The sequence below is a fragment of the Anomaloglossus baeobatrachus genome, chromosome 5, assembly GCF_048569485.1.
Source record: "Anomaloglossus baeobatrachus isolate aAnoBae1 chromosome 5, aAnoBae1.hap1, whole genome shotgun sequence".
NCBI lineage: Eukaryota > Metazoa > Chordata > Amphibia > Anura > Aromobatidae > Anomaloglossus > Anomaloglossus baeobatrachus.
In genome coordinates this window covers 427,921,057-427,937,666 of record NC_134357.1, presented here as the reverse complement: position 1 = coordinate 427,937,666, position 16,610 = coordinate 427,921,057, and the positions used below count along the sequence as shown (strand labels likewise).

Here is a 16,610-nt window from a genome sequence, read left to right as displayed (position 1 = left end):
AAGGTTTTTTTTTTGTCTTTTATTCCAAATTAAGGATTATTTCAGTGTTTGTTTATTTACTTTTACTTAACAGATTAGCGATGAGGGTGTCTCATAGATGCCTGCCATTACTAATATAGAGCTTAGTGACAGCTGTGGGCTGTTATTAACCTCTTATATTACCCCAATTACCACCGCACCAGGGCAATTGGGAAAAACCGGGTAAAGCGCCAGGATTGTCGCATCTAATGGATGTGACAATTCCAGGCGGGTGGAGGCTGATATTTTAGGCTGGACCTCTCCAGCCTGAGAATACCAGCCCCCAGCTGTCAGGCTTTATCTTGGCTGGGTATCCCTTCTACCAACATTTTTAATCTCCGGATTCTGGTCCCCATAAAAGGAGAACAAGGACCCGCTGGTCCCTTAATCTGCAAGTCCGCTCATCTATATTCATATTCCATCATATCCTTTTCCCAGTTATTGATAAAAAAAGACTTCTGAATGAGGCCTTAGAGTCCACTGGAATCTGGCTGGCCACCACTTGCAGTAGCTGCTGAGACTAGTGGTCCATGAACAACATAGCCGGGCTCAGCTGCTCCGGGACGTGTGGTTCCACAATACGTAATTGTACTCCACTCTGTCAAGAGCAATGATAAGACTCTGGTGTCTTAATGGTGTTTATTAGATTATTCAGTCACACAAAATCATATTTTGGGGGGGGAGCAAATATTTTTGTTTTTCTAAAGGAAGAAAAGAAAATGTTTTAAAAAAAAAACAACACACCATTATTTTCTTGTGCAAACTAAATATCCAATCTATTCCGAATTTCATGTCAATCTGAAATATCGCACTTAAAAATGTGGACTAAATAAGAAAAACAAAAGTTGGCAGTCTGGACTATACACGAGCCGTGGGCTTCAGTATGAAGACGTTTGGTCCGCTCAGAGGATATAAGGCAGTGCTTTGTCACATAATATGTAAGTTGGTCTCCGGTCCATGTGACCCAGGTCTCCTAGGGCAGAATCATTCTCTATAGGTAATAAATAAACCTTTACATTAACCAAAAGGGGCAGTACCATCCGCAAAATGTCACCCCAAAGGAATATTGCATATGATTCTTCTAGAAAGGAAAAAAAAATCTGCTAAGGCAAGTTTAGGTCATGTGTTTGAGAAGATGCTATGACCATACTGTGCCACCAGGTGGCGTGTGGAGTCCTGCATTGTGATTCCAATTTGCGGCATTTCACCATCGCTGGATTTTTGGATTCCACCTCACTCAGAAGCTCCGTGTGAACAGTCTCTTAAATCCGCTGTCTCTTCTTGTACAAAAAAAAAAGTCAATCAGCATTGATGTCTGCAAGACATAAGCAAATTATGACGGCGAGCTGCCATCTTGTGCTTCGGGGGTCTGTTCTTGTCCACTATTAGACGCTGTGGCTTCTGCTTGTCCTTCTAGGAAAAAATAAAATAAAAGCAATCAATCCAACCGTTCTACATTTCTCAGTGCAACACCATTTTCAAGGCCTCTGCTCACGGTCAGTGAATAGAAGGGGAACGCTTTGGGTATTTTTAAAGAGAGATTCTGATTTGAAGGCTGAGGCCACACGAGCGTATGACATGCAATGTGAGAGCATGCTAATGAATCTTGACATCTGCTCTGCTGAGAGCGTGAGCAGAGTGTCAAGCGACTGTGATCCGATCCGGTGATCAGATCACAGCTGCAGAGGAGAGGGAGAGTGATCTCCCCATCTCCTCCATTGTCACACTGCACTCTGGCGTCATCAGAGTGCAGTCCGATGTTTCACTCGCACCCATAGATTTGTATGCCGTGACTGTTTCTCGGTCTTATTAGGGATGAGAAAAAAATGTGAACGGCCCCACAGAGTAACATGAATCCAAGCAGAATGCGATTTTTTTATCGCACTCCATTTGGCCATTTTACTCACCGTGTGTCCTTACCCTTAAACAAGCTATAGATGAAATCCTAAAACTATTTTATTAATAGACAGAAACGTTCAGAAAGGACAATACAGCCACTCTCATTTGGGTATGCAAAGTAAATACACCAACCTCATCAGGTCTAAGATCTATTTAACCCCTTCACCCGGAAGCCATCATTAGCTCTTCTAATTTCCATTAAAAGGCATATGAAGGCTTTTTTTGTGCAGGCCAATGTGTAGTATTGAATGACCTTATGTATGAAAACGGGGGAAAAAAAAAATCTGAGTGCTGTAAAATGATCAGAGAACAACAATCCCAGCATTATTGTTATTTTGGGTTTTGTGTTTATGGTTTTGATGGATTTATACTTTGAAGACCTTCATGCACATATATGTGGGATGAGGGGGAGTTGATCACATCGATCTTACTGCCAGGTTCCCCTTTAACAATACAATTCTGTCTTCCAACAGCTGCCACTAGAGGGAGCTCACGCCATAGAGACGTCTACAATCCCATATCTGCCAGCAGTGGTGATTTAGGAGTTGTCCTTTAACCATTTCCTCAGGAGCTGTTCGGAGGGAGCGCATGTCTCTCCCTTCTTTTCTGATAGTTTGGTGCAATGTATCAGAACAGATAACCCTGAACATTATGGACTCCTGACAGTTTAGCTCAGAAAGGATTTTCTAAACTGGAAGTAGCGATTAGGCCTATAATATACAAATATTCACTAACAGTGAACACCGATATTTAAATGGTGAGAAAATGAATCAGTATGTTGGAACCACTTTAAAAAGGAATCTGTCAGCACATTGTTGCATATGGAAGCAGCGCTATGGCTGTATAGGAGCTGGTTCCTTTAGAAAAAAAACCCCAATATCTACAGTGTAGAGATCCGATGTGCCAGTCATGAGAAATCTAGTATTGAAGTCATATGCAAATCAGCCTAAAAGTGCATTGGGGGTGGGTCAAAGCACCAGGAAGGCCAAGTACATGACACGCCCCCAGAGCACTTCCAGCCTGATTTGCATATATCATCTACACTACATTTCTCATGACTGGCACATCAGATTTCTACATAAAAGGTGTTGTTTTTATTCGGAGACAAGCAGCTATTCAGCCATACCACTGCTTCCATATGTAATTGGCTGACAGGTTCTTTTAAGTAAAATTTTCCCAGAAAGACCATACAGAACCCCACCCACCAGTGGGCGACGTACCTGCTCCTTGGATAGACAGGTCTCCCATGTTGTCGGACAGTTCTCTCACGCCCGTAGAGCTACCTTCCCCTTTGATGTCCGGTACTGCATTCCGCCTGCCGGTTCTATCGCAGGTTATGAATTCAGTGTATGCAGACTCCACGTCCATAACGTCGCTCTCATATCAAATGCATGAGCTCTGGAATTAGAAAGAGAGCATGAAGAATACCTGTCCCCACCATAAAAGACCACCACACATTAAATGGGCAGATGTGGTCATCCAGCTTTCCTAGGTGCAGCACAAACCCAAGAAGATTTTCTAGCCTTGAGTCTGAACAAGCTAGATGGCAATGTGGCACAGTTGCAGTACCCCTCTAAGGCTAGTTTCACACTTGCGTTGAACGGCATCCGTAGCATTGCGTTGTGTGACCGATGCAACAGATACATTGCATATAATGGCACAACTGATGCATCGGATCGTACAAAACAACGGAAAGCTTTTTTTTAAATTATTTTATTTTTTTTTCTTCTTTACAGTTTTACCGGCAGTAGACTATTGTGAACGATCAGCTGATCACCTGAGCTGAACGCTCTCACATGCCGGCGACCGGGTACTCAGCTGATCGCTCTCAAAAGCCGACTGCCGGGCGCTCAGCTGATCGCTCTCACATGCCGGCGGCCAGGCGCTAAGCTGAGCGCTCTCACATGTCGGCTGCCGGGCGCTCAGCTGATCGCTCTCACATGCCGGCGGCCGGACGCTCAGCTGATCGCTCTCACATGCCAGCTGCTCAGCTGATCGCTCTCAAAAGCCGGCTGCCGGGCGCTAAGCTGAGTGCTCTCACATGCCGTCAGCCAGGCGCTAAGCTGAGTGCTCTCACATGCCGGCGGCCAGGCGCTCAGCTGATCGCTCTCACATGCCAGCTGCTCAGCTGATCGCTCTCAAAAGCCGGCTGCCGGGCGCTAAGCTGAGTGCTCTCACATGCCGGCGGCCAGGCGCTAAGCTGAGTGCTCTCACATGCCGGCGGCCAGGCGCTCAGCTGAATGTTTGGCCACCGAGAGACAAAAAGTTTCTGTGATTAAAAAAAAATAAAAAAAAAAAAATAAGATGAGCATGCACAGTGAAAAATAAAGCATTCGGCTCCTCAAAAAACGTTACATGCTGCGTTCCTTCCGCCCGGCGGAAGCAACGCAGGTACTTTTGGCACAATTCGTCATCCATACAAGTCTATGGGAAACAGCGGAATCTCCGTTAACGGATTCCGCTGTTTTCAAAAAGGGCGGATTGAGCCAGAAGGTAATTAACGCAAGTGTGAAAGTACCCTAATACGGAGTCGGGTGTGGCACAAAAAACATTCAGCCATTATGCCGCAGCCCTTTCTAACTAATGGCCAAGCAAGCAGGCCCCTACTATCAGTACATTATAGCATAATCTACGCTACGCAAATTTAAAGAGAAAATATTGGATATTAATAACTGAGAGAAATTCCATACTCTGGTCTGTTACATCGTTATTACAATGTAAATGGAAGGGCAGTGACCAAGATGCGTATATGACATCATTGGTCTGGTCATTCTGATAGTTGTCCAGCAGGTGGCAGCAGTGTAGCAGTGCTGCTCTGTGTACTGCTCTATAACTGCTGGATGGGATGAATGTGAGCAATACTAATGGGGTAATTGATCTTAAAATGTGCTGATACTATTTACAGGACAAAATGGATTTACCGCACAAATCAGCCGCCCCTAATGCTTCCAGTGAATACATTATGTATCATCGGTGACTAGAAGGAAAGAACATGTACTCTTACGACACATCACATGAGCCCTGTAGGGCGTTGTGCACACTGCGGCCTCAGTTTCCACTATAGTCAGCCGGCTGGCCACATTTATCTCGCGCACTGATGGCACATCCAGGCATTATGCCATCTGTAGTGTACTGATGATAAAAATCTAGTTTATTTTTACTTAAATACATATATTTGGGGCTAAAAATCCATTCTGCAACTCTTTCATTAGTAATGTAGCATTGCTTGGCTTTTACAGGTGCCTTATATCCCTGCACATTCCGCTATGATGTGGTTTGTGGTCATAAATCAACTCCGAGAAGCTCAGAAAAGAAATATAAATTGAGAAACTTTCCTATTGGATGGTTCGGAGGCGCTCACTGATGGTTTCTCATTTAACCCATTCTACAGCCAGCAATAGTCAGCACAACACAGAGGCTACAGATGCATACAGCGCAACATTTTTAATGAAACCCAATTTCTAAATACATTTTTGGCCACAAAAAAACATGCATTGACGTAAGAAAATTTGCTTCCAAGTGTAGACAAAGGCCTTTAACAGCCTTGGTATATAGTGCCAGACGCATTACGAGAGAGGACTTCAGCAGCCAAATAGCCGCAATTGCACAAATTAACTATGGGATAGCACAGGAGGGGCGACATCCTCTGGCCTGTGCAGCAGCATGTGTGTCACAGGCATGTGCAAACTCTGCCCTACTGCAATATTATTGGTAGAAACCAGCATTGTATCACTACAGGAATCTGCGACAGCAGCACAATACAAAGGCCAGGAAAACTGGCAGTCATCCAACACCACAACCAAACATCTGAACATTTTCCGTCAGCGTTACCCTTTAGCTCTTGTGTGGAGTTACAGTCATTGCCGAAAGTGTTGGCACCCTTGAAATTGTTCCAGAAAATAATATTCCTTCCCGGAAAATTATTGCAATTACAATTGTTCTGCTGGAAGAACCATGACTTATGATGCAAACCCAGCTTTCTGACGCTGAGGACTACATTAAGACCCCAAATCCTTTGGTAATCTTCAGATTTCATGATGCCTTGCAGACAGTCAAGACACCCAGTGCAAGAGGCAGCAAAATAACCCCAAAACAGCTTTCAGCCGCCACCATATTTGACTGTAGGTATGGTGTTCTTTTCTTTGTAGGTCTCATTCTGTTTTTGGTTAACAGTAGAATGATGTACTTTACCAAAAAGCACTATTTGGTATCATCTGTCTACAACACGCTTTCTCAGAAGGATTTTGGCTTGCTCACGTAAATAAGTCAAACTGCCGACTAGCTTTTTTTTCGTCTCTGTCAGCAGTGCGGTCCTCCTGGGTTTCCTACCATAGCTTTTCAATAATTCAAATAAGTTTGCACTGACATTGATGCACACTGCGCCTGCAGGACACAATGAATTTGGACCTTGATTGGGGCTGCTTATCCACCATCCAGACTATCCTGCGTTCGAATCTTTCAATTTTTCTCTGCCGTCCACATCCAGGGAGATTAGCTACAGTGCCATAGGTTATAAACATCTTGATTATATTGTGCACAATGGACAAATTAACATCAAGATCTCTAAAGATGGACTTGAGAACCAAAATAGTTGAAAAAATATCTACAATCTCAAGATTACAAGTCCTTAGATAGTTCTCTTGACCTCTTTCTGTTCTCTATGCTTAGTGTGGCACAGACACAATGCAAACATTGACAAAGTATATTTTGATGTAAGTTGTAGAAAAGAAAAATCATGTTTACCTCATTATATATATGGAATATGAAGAGATTTCCATACAAAATATCAATTGAATCCTAAACCAGAAAATTGTATGCAGAAACTCATTAATTGGCAAATTAATTTGTTATTGAATTACAAAAAAGTTGAAATATGTTAAAACCAAGTGAAATGTTAAAAAGGTGGGAAACCAGCAGGTATAATCTGACTCTCAAATGACAGGTATGCATGGCAGAATCTAATCACAGAGAAGAGGACACTCCTAATACATGGCAGTACTAGTAATAATCACGCAACGAGCTATACAGAGATACTATGGGTAATGAGCCAAATTCCAGAGATGAAGTGTTGAAAACGTATAGCAGAGAAAAAAAGAGGGACAGATAGAAAAGTAGTGTTGCCTCCTGCAGAGTGTGGTGCCACCTGCTGGTTTCCCACTTTTTAACTTTTCACATAAAACTGTTGCATTCAATGAAATACTTTTTTACATTTAATGAGTTTCTGCGTACAATTTTTTTTGTTTAGGATTCAAGTGCAAAGATTAAGTCAACTTCTCCCCAGTTTGTCTGGTTTCAGGTGTGATTTTCTTATTGCCCACACCTGTTACGCTCCACTGGGGAGTTTAAAAGAGCATCAAATTCTTGAAACAAAGTTGTTTACCCTCAATTTTGGAAAGGTGCCAACAATTTTGTCAGGAACAATTTTTGAGGTAGTGTGTGAAATTAGGTCTGATTTGGTTCCTGTTTTTTTTTGTGTTGTTTCAATACACACAAAAGGAAATAACCATGTTTATAACAAAACACGTGTAGGTACAATAATTTCTGGGAGAAATACTTCATGTTCTGGAACAATATCAAGGGTGCCAACACTTTCGGCCATGACTGTAGATTGTAAGCTCTTTTTGCTATGGGAATCAAGTGACCACATCAATCCTCTGGATTTTACTGCCCGCTACATAAATAAAGGCTAATACTAATATTTGAGACAGTCGGCATAAACAAGTTCAGAAATAAAACGTCATCCAGCTGTAGCTGCAGACGATCCAACATGTCTTGGCGCTTGCTTCAAAGTCGACCATGTCCTCACATTACTGAGAGATTTAACTTTGAAGCGGGCCGCAGAGAGGCCACCCGCAGGGCCGGTGCCACCGACAATTACTAGAGGTAGCTGTGTATAGAGGACTGGTCCGAATAATGTCTGTGACCCGCCCGCCTGGCACATCTGTGATCCCAAACTTGTGATCATAGAAATGTAATTCCGGATCTGTATCAATTCTCTAATAAGTCCTCTCAGACACGACAGGCGATCACTAATTATATAGTGTTAAGGCTCTGGATCAAGTTTCTTTTTCCTAAATTATATTATCCTCCAGAGCTGCAATCAAAATTCTGCCACCAAAGTTCAAAGACCACCAAACCCGGGGTTAGTTCTACATCATACTATTTGCCTTATGAGAAAGGCTACAAATCCAGCAATAAACAGATATAAATAGGAAGATGAAAGTTTATGGACCCAGAGAGCTGAGCAGAATAGTGAACGCAGCTATGGATGCGGCTGCCATTACTCATCATCTAGTGGCAGCCATGTAGACTGGTTTTCATGATGTTTGATGACAAACATGAGAGTAATGAGGCCGATGAGGGACTAATCCCCGGACCTTTGTTTGCAGGTCCTTGTGGCAGGATCAGGTATGCCATGGCGGGCATACATGGAGAACAATTAGGCCATTAGACATCTGTAGTCAGGAGTGAATTAAGGGGTAATGATGTGGAACCAGGCACTTTGTAGTGACATAATAGCCAGGGCTCATCACCTCACACGATTGATGGGTGTGCACACTTGCCACAACTGGAACAAGAGCGATTTGCCATTCAGGAACCCAGTAAAGATGGCCGACAGCCACCATAGGAGCCTTAAAGCACTGGGGCTCACAAAGATTTTCTTAAAGGGACTCGATTTGCATAGTCATTCTGAGCTGACAGAGCTCCTTTAAAAGGCATTTCTGCCTCCGTATACCTGGATATAGCCATCAGCCTTGGGGGCTCTCTCCTGACTCCCCCATACACATGCAGGCTCGGCTGAGCGTCCGAGTGTCCTTAGTAGAAAGAGAAGTAAGCTGCTGCCAGACGTCTCTGGCGGTGACTTTTCTTTCCTCGGAACAGAAAGGTCAGATGTTAAAATTCCGATACGCCTCTCCACCAACATCAACTATGGGCGACGGGGTGGGGGGGCACCCCCATACAAATTAAATGGTCGGTGGGTCTCACTCACCCAGTCTAGAGGTCAGAGCCCGTCACCCAGCACTTCTCTAGCCCCGTATGATATAGCACGGGAGCAGAGGCTGTAGTAATCCCAAGGTAGATTTGCCACGCAGAGTTCTTGAACACTTTGGGGGATGACCTCTGTGGAAGCTATAAATGTCGGCCCAAAGTGAGGGTCACTCAGATTTTCCAGAAATTAGAGAAAAAAAAAAAAAAAAAAAAAAACCCCAAACAACTGGCCCCTTTGTTCCAGGAGGAACTACAGAGGAATCGAGTAATGCAATGTCGTAAGACAACATTCTCCAAAATGTTTAGATTTTGGGAAATACAACAATTTACTGAAAGGGTAAATGATAGATACAATTTAATATTTTGACAGAAAAGAATAAGTTGTCTTTATGAGAAAATAAAGATTTTAGGGTAAAATGTTTCTTTCCCATAATCCTCAGGTTAGATAAATAAAGCTATACTGGATATAGAGAGAATATAATAAGTCATGGTGCAGGGGAATGACCATTGTCCTCATCCATCGCACGGCTGCCCCCCTTGTTCGCATGGGTCCAGTATGAGCGGCTTGCTGTGGGCAGTCTCTGCGCTGTGCCTGCTCGGCTGACGGCTCGCACCCGCTGGCAGCATGGAGGCAATCAATACCAGAGAATTAGCATTCTGACCAGTTGCTGGATAACCTCCACACACACGACGTCTCCTGCTCCCCTGGATTATGGGATGCCGTCAGCTGGAGACATCACTGACATGGGGCAGACGTTCTCTCACATCTCCAACCTGCACCGCAGTTCCTTGTGTATCTTTTTTTTTTTTCCTAGCAATGTCCTCGAATCATCCAGTGAGAACGATTATCATACAGAGCGATAAAGGATATCACAGGGGACTATTATTCTGCTTGGGATTCAAGACAACCAACTTCACATTGAAAAAGGACTCCCTTAAATGGGTATTCCCATCTCCAAGATCCTACCCAAATATATTATAATAATAATAATAATAATAATATTAGCAAATGCTTCCAATTAGAAATGTAGTATAGTTTTCCAGATATAGCCATATCGCTTACCTCATGTGCAGGGCATTGCAGTTTAGGAATCAATGGTTACAACCATGAGCAACTATGCATGGCCATAACCATGGATATCTAAGCTGCAATGCCCTGCACATGAGGTAAGTGACATGGCTAAATCAGGAGAACTATACTACAGGAAGCAATTATCTATCCTCATTTCCTTGAGATGGCTGGATTGTCATTGTAAATAAGCACTTGTACCTCGCCCCCCCCATCTCATTGTAGATTGTAAGCTCTCACGAGCAGGGTTGTCTTTTTTCCCCTCTAAACATTGTATTTTCTATAACTGTTACTAGTTTGTATATGATCCTGCTGAATTGTAATGCGCTATAGAAATAAAGATTATTATTATTACATTTCTAATTGGAGATATTTGCTAATATTATTAGTATTATTATCATACCTACTACATATTGAGATAGGATCTTGGAGATGGGAATACCCCTTTAGGCCTCTGCCACACTCACATGAAAAAAAACGTATGTTTGACGATGTCAGTTTTTGGAGTCCGTTTTTCCTCTCCGTGTAGTGTCCGTGTGCATTACGTGTGTGTTACGTGTGTGCGTTTTTCTGTGCGTGTAATACGTCAGTGTGTGTTCCGTATGCTTTCCGTATCTTGTCCGTTTTTCATATCTTCATCAAATTAAGTTAATGACTATTTGTTGGGAAAAATGACACATAGGTGGATTTGATTAGCACATTCTTATAATTATCCACAATTAATTAACCTGCTGGTCTTTTTACTTGGATATCCAATCTGTTTGGATATATACTACAACCATGCCATTATCCACGGAGGCCTTCGTTTTTTTATGTTGGATTTTGTAGGGTACCTTGGCCACCTGCAAGTATTTCAATTTGTAACAAACTTTATTTGAGCCACATGGACACCGACCGCACGGATAGCACACGGACATCATCCGTATCACGTACGTGTCAACACAGACCCATAGGATGTAATGGGTCCGTGAGAACGTGATCCCGGAGCAACACGGACATGTCAGCGCTTTTTCAAAACTGACACACGTATGCACGGAATGTACACACGCTCCGTGCAAAAATACTGACGAGCGGCTTTTAACATGAAAATAAATGATTCAACGTAAGCACGTGTCTCCGGTACGTGCAAAAAAAAAATGGTAAAGACAGACTGGAGGCACGGATGTGTGACGGAGGCTTTAAGGATACGTCCACGTTTGACATTAAACTTTATTGCCCCAATCCATCTAAAATAAAAAAATAATTGATTTTAACCTTCATTAAAAATCTCAGATTGTTTTGCTTCTACAGCCCCAATGGAGAGCTATGTGTTTCCATGGTTACAGACTATAAACAAACCCTTCAATTCAGTGTTCTTAATGGTCGTTTGCAATCATGGAGATACAATTTGTTGTGGAATTGGTGAATAAAAATCCCAAAACATGGCACACACAAGCAAGGTTGTCAACAAGGTGATAATTGTATTAGCTTGGAGTTGAAAGTCTACAGGAAAAAAAATAAACAACCTTTGAGCTTCGTCACTGACAAAGATCTGAAGACTAGTCTAAAGATAAATTCCCCCTGCGTAGCCCGGAAGTCTCCAACCCACACCAGGGACAGGTAGATCAGGGGTGCACAATGGAAATGCAATATTTCACTGCCATCGCTATAATAATCGGATTTCTAAACCACCCACAGATATATCCGTGATCGGGGAACATAATTGCTCCTGTGGTTTCAAACGCCAGGATTCCTAACCTTGGGAAACCACAGAAATAGAATAAAACCCCAAATTATGGATTTGTGATAGTCAAGTTTGGTGTGGCTAGGGTGGTAAAAATAGGCTCGGAAACACAGCGGTCATATTATTCCACTACGAGTTTCTTATGGGAAAATATTACATAAATTATAATTATATCCCGCACCCGTCCTTCCTTGCATATAATTAGCCATCCTCCTCTCATACCATGGGTCAGAGCCAGGAGATCCAACCAGGATTGCAGATGGGTCCTATTTTTTTTTTTGTATCAAGATTATTAGAAAAAGGTGCTTAAAAGGGTTTGACCACTACGGTTTGTTTTTTTTTTGTTTTTTTAATAGTACTGACCTGTCCTAAAAGGATAGCACCGCCACCAATCAGCTGTTACCGGTGCTGGAAGTTCTCAGATTGGGCCAGAATGCAGCAGCTTCAACAGAACTACAGTGGAACCTTGGATTAAGAGTAACTTGGTTCGAGGGCGTTTTTCAAGACAAGCAAAGCTTGTTACAAATCTGTAACTTGGTTTAAGGGCAATGATTTGCAATAAGAGCAAATTCCCACTGTGTACACTTCCTGTTCTGTCCTTTCACCGAGCTCTGACCCGCTCTGGTAGTAATGTTCTGTACATATGTACTATATATACAGTATACCATTGTACAGTACAGTATATACTATATAGCATGTCTATAAATTTGCATTTGTGGATACAGTATTGTACTCTCTTTCTGCTAACCAGTGCAGCACATTGCTTATACTGTAATCTAATTGCCTGGGTAGTATTCCTACCCCACATTTGGTTTAGATCTGCCCTTATTTTGGGGAGAATAGATTTTGGGTTAGATTTTTTTGTGTATTCTACAAGAATAAAAAGGTATTTATACATAGTTTTCTCTTTCTATAGTTCACCTCCTGCACACCAACAATGCTATTGTAAGCTAACGTGCAGTTTAATTTGCTTTATATTTTTTTTACTGCACAGTATTTTGTATTAGTGTACTGTAATAATTTTATATTATTTTGTATTACTGTAATAAGTTTGTATAAATACAGTAAATATTTTTGGGTTGCGGAACGAATTGTCTGCATTTCAATTATTTCCTATGGGAAAATTCGCTTTGATATAAGAGTAACTTGGTTTAAGAGCTCACTCCCGGTACCAATTATGCTCGTAATCCAAGGTTCCACTGTATAGTGGCCGTGGCCTGGTGCTGCAGATCTACCCCCTTGCAAAATTCAAGAAATGCTAAGAGTTGTAGTTAATAATAATAATAAATAATAAAGTTTTATTTCTATAGCGCCAACATATTCCACAGCGCTTAGTAGTTTTCCACAGCTAGAGAGCAACGGGGTGCGGATCACACGGTGCTTACTGCTAAAAGGGCCAAAAGCTAGATTAATAATAAATGGTTGGGGGCAGGGACCAATAACCGATTTTGCATCGGGGGCCATAACACTAATCTCGACCTCTGTTTCTTTCTATCCCCACTTCAAGTCCAATAAGATGAAAGAAAAATCAAAATAATGTCTGGCGTTCTCCCTGGACTTACATCTTCATTACTCCGCTTACTTCTCTTTGCTGCAGTTCAGAATTTAATAACTTGTTCCCCAATATCATCCGCACATTTTAATAAGAAACTTCCTTGTGTCGAGACATTCGATCCTTCGAGGACATGATAAGCCGACTAAACGTCTCCTACTCAGACCATTCTCTCTGCATGGAGCAGTGCGCTCCGACCGGAGGCTGCTGCAGAACTACAACTCTCAGCAGGCACGGAGATAGAAGCCGATAAGTGGCTCTCCTGCTACTATCCGTTATTAGTATTAAGAATGCAGGATACTTAGAAACAATGGCAATCGGAAAAATTCAAGGGTTTTCTTTATAGGCAGCACCCCCACAACCTTCTACATACCTTGATTCCCCAAAAAGAAGACCTTACCAAAAAATAAGTCTTAGTAAGATTTTTTTTTCCAATTTGCTTAAAATATACAGTATGTCCTTCTCCAAAAATAAGCCCTAGTAGGATTTTTGGGGCTTTATTTTTGTTGTTATTTTTTTGAGTTTGCTTAAAATATAAGCCTTTCTCCAAAAATAAGCCCTAGTTGTGGTTCGATAAGAGGTATCCAAACAGCTAAAAAAGGTAAAAAATACAGCAAGACTCATCAACAAAAGCAGATATCCATAAGAGAAAGCAAACCCCCCCTCAAAAAAAAAAATAAAATAAAAATAAATTACAGTATGGCTAGTGCCGATGGTGGATGGGCTCTCCCACAGAGATCACATCACTGTCAGGTCCCTCACCATTCCAACTGCAGTGCACTGCAGCTCTCACAAACAGATTGTTTACCAGTATCACTCCGCATGAGTGATACTGCTTTCAATCACTAGGGAAAGCCAACTGGTGGAGAACGCAGGGGGACCAAACAGCGACACATTTGTAGGAGCCCATTCATTTGCCTACTCTGTTTGTGGTCCAGTAAGTGCGATTCCTTCAGAGAGTGTCTGCTTTCTCTTGGGGGTAAACTCAGCAGTACATAGAGAGTAATACATTTAAGCAGGTAACTTAAACCATTGTAAATATGTAATGTACTCACTTCTATAAGACTGGGTCTGCACCATGGGAATAGCAGATCAGATAAGAAAATGTGCACCCAGATGCTGAGCCTTCTTATGTAGAAACTGCTGTGATATAACTCATATTAGGATATTACTGCATTAAGAGGATAAGGGGCTGTCTATACTACAGGTGCCACTTATATTAGAACTAGACATAGGCCCGATGCTATAGCATCGGGAGTGCGGTGAAATGAACATCTGTCTATGCTTAGTGGTGCTGACAGGAGCAGTGGACATGTGTCACACTGTTTGCGCTTTCCAACATATCTGTTGTATGTTATTCCCTCCGCATTTGTGTATTGGTATGTGTTGTATCATTTGACCTTTTTCACCCCTGCGCACTGTCTCTTCCTTGTTTTGTGCTGTATATTGGTATCTGGTGTTGTGTTTCTTGAGCTGTGTTCACTATGTGGTGTCTCCCCTGTGTGCAGTGTGTGTGTGTTTACACTATATAGTCTCTCTCAGATCCCGCCGCCCCGTCTCTCTCAGATCCCGCCGCCCCGTCTCTCTCAGTGACGGCCGCCCCGTCTCTCTCAGTGACGGCCGCCCCGTCTCTCTCAGTGACGGCCGCCCCGTCTCTCTCAGTGACGGCCGCCCCGTCTCTCTCAGTGACGGCCGCCCCGTCTCTCTCAGTGACGGCCGCCCCGTCTCTCTCAGTGACGGCCGCCCCGTCTCTCTCAGTGACGGCCGCCCCGTCTCTCTCAGGGCCGGCCGCCCCGTCTCTCTCAGGGCCGGCCGCCCCGTCTCTCTCAGGGCCGGCCGCCCCGTCTCTCTCAGGGCCGGCCGCCCCGTCTCTCTCAGGGCCGGCCGCCCCGTCTCTCTCAGGGCCGGCCGCCCCGTCTCTCTCAGGGCCGGCCGCCCCGTCTCTCTCAGGGCCGGCCGCCCCGTCTCTCTCAGGGCCGGCCGCCCCGTCTCTCTCAGGGCCGGCCGCCCCGTCTCTCTCAGGGCCGGCCGCCCCGTCTCTCTCAGGGCCGGCCGCCCCGTCTCTCTCAGGGCCGGCCGCCCCGTCTCTCTCAGGGCCGGCCGCCCCGTCTCTCTCAGGGCCGGCCGCCACGTCTCTCTCAGGGCCGGCCGCCACGTCTCTCTCAGGGCCGGCCGCCCCGTCTCTCTCAGGGCCGGCCGCCCCGTCTCTCTCAGGGCCGGCCGCCCCGTCTCTCTCAGTAACGGCCGCCCCGTCTCTCTCAGTGACGGCCGCCCCGTCTCTCTCAGTGACGGCCGCCCCCTCTCTCTCTTAATACTTTTCTTTTGTTTACAGCTTGTTGCCTTAGAGACCGACCACTGCTTTTTGACAGCAAACACGCGCAGTGCTTACATCTCTTTCCTATTGAGCATGTAAGCACTGATTTGAAGATGGCCAGGATCGCTGGAGCTAACAGACACCGCATAATCCCGGCCAGCCTCAACGACAGTGATAGAAGTGGTGGTGGGTGTCCTAGGCAACAAGCTGTAAACAAAAGGAAAAATGTTAATATCTGAAGAACGGCTGCAAATCCTAGTTAGTAGTAAATTGCAATAGTACTTGTTTGTACAAGTACTACCATCTATGAAGATGGAAATAGCAGTTTACCTGTATTGCCCTAGCTTGCCTATATTGTAATACCACATTTGTCCTGTAGGGGAACCAAGTAGCTAATTGCAGCTGAATACTTCGATCAATCCTTTACATATCTATTTGGTTATACATACTATACCTTAATATTAATTGCCTAAACTCATAAATCTGTGATACAACGTAATACTGTATAAAACGGTCATGAAGTGGTTAATGGTGCCTGTAAATTATCCAGAGGTCTCCTTCACCCGTCTGGAGAGGGAATTAGATTCATTTTGTGCCAACAAATCCTCCTCCTTCTCCAAATCCGTTTCTCATTACCGTCCCGCTCCCGCCTATAAGAAATGACCGCTATCTCAGGGCAGCCGCGACTTCGCATCCATTCTATATTTAGAGTTTCCCTAATGGGTCAATATCCATAACAACAGGCAAATTAACCCGACCGTGATCCCCGCAGCTTCACAAATATTCTAATTATGTGCCGCTGAAAAAGCGCCTTTACTTTATAAGGCCTGGGCTGCGCACAGAATGTGGAGCGGGGATTTAGGAAATATTTTAGCACAGCACGACCCTTGTGCTACAAAAACAGATGGCTGCGGTTTGCATCAGAACGTCAGCGCTCCGTCTTCCTGCAGGCCTGGATACCACGCACATTACCTACAAAAAGGCTGGCAATTTCACAAAAGGTCTACATGAATTTTTCATGAACCTTAAGCAGCAGCTATACCCT

The 16,610-nt window shown here is 43.8% G+C and overlaps 1 protein-coding gene across 3 annotated transcripts in view; it reads right to left on the bottom strand.

Moving 5' to 3' along the window:
• Window positions 1-643: 643 nt before the first annotated feature.
• Window positions 644-16,610, bottom strand: part of PKIG (cAMP-dependent protein kinase inhibitor gamma) — a 125,146-nt gene continuing 109,179 nt past the window's right edge. For all 3 annotated transcript variants that reach the window (XM_075347755.1, XM_075347753.1, XM_075347752.1), the window contains 2 exons: window positions 3,138-3,315; window positions 644-1,431 (listed from right to left, as the gene is read on the bottom strand). In XM_075347755.1, coding sequence (XP_075203870.1) covers window positions 1,352-1,431; window positions 3,138-3,285 — 228 coding nt within the window. In that variant the 5' untranslated portion in view covers window positions 3,286-3,315 and the 3' untranslated portion in view covers window positions 644-1,351. The remainder of the gene's footprint in view (window positions 1,432-3,137; window positions 3,316-16,610) is intronic.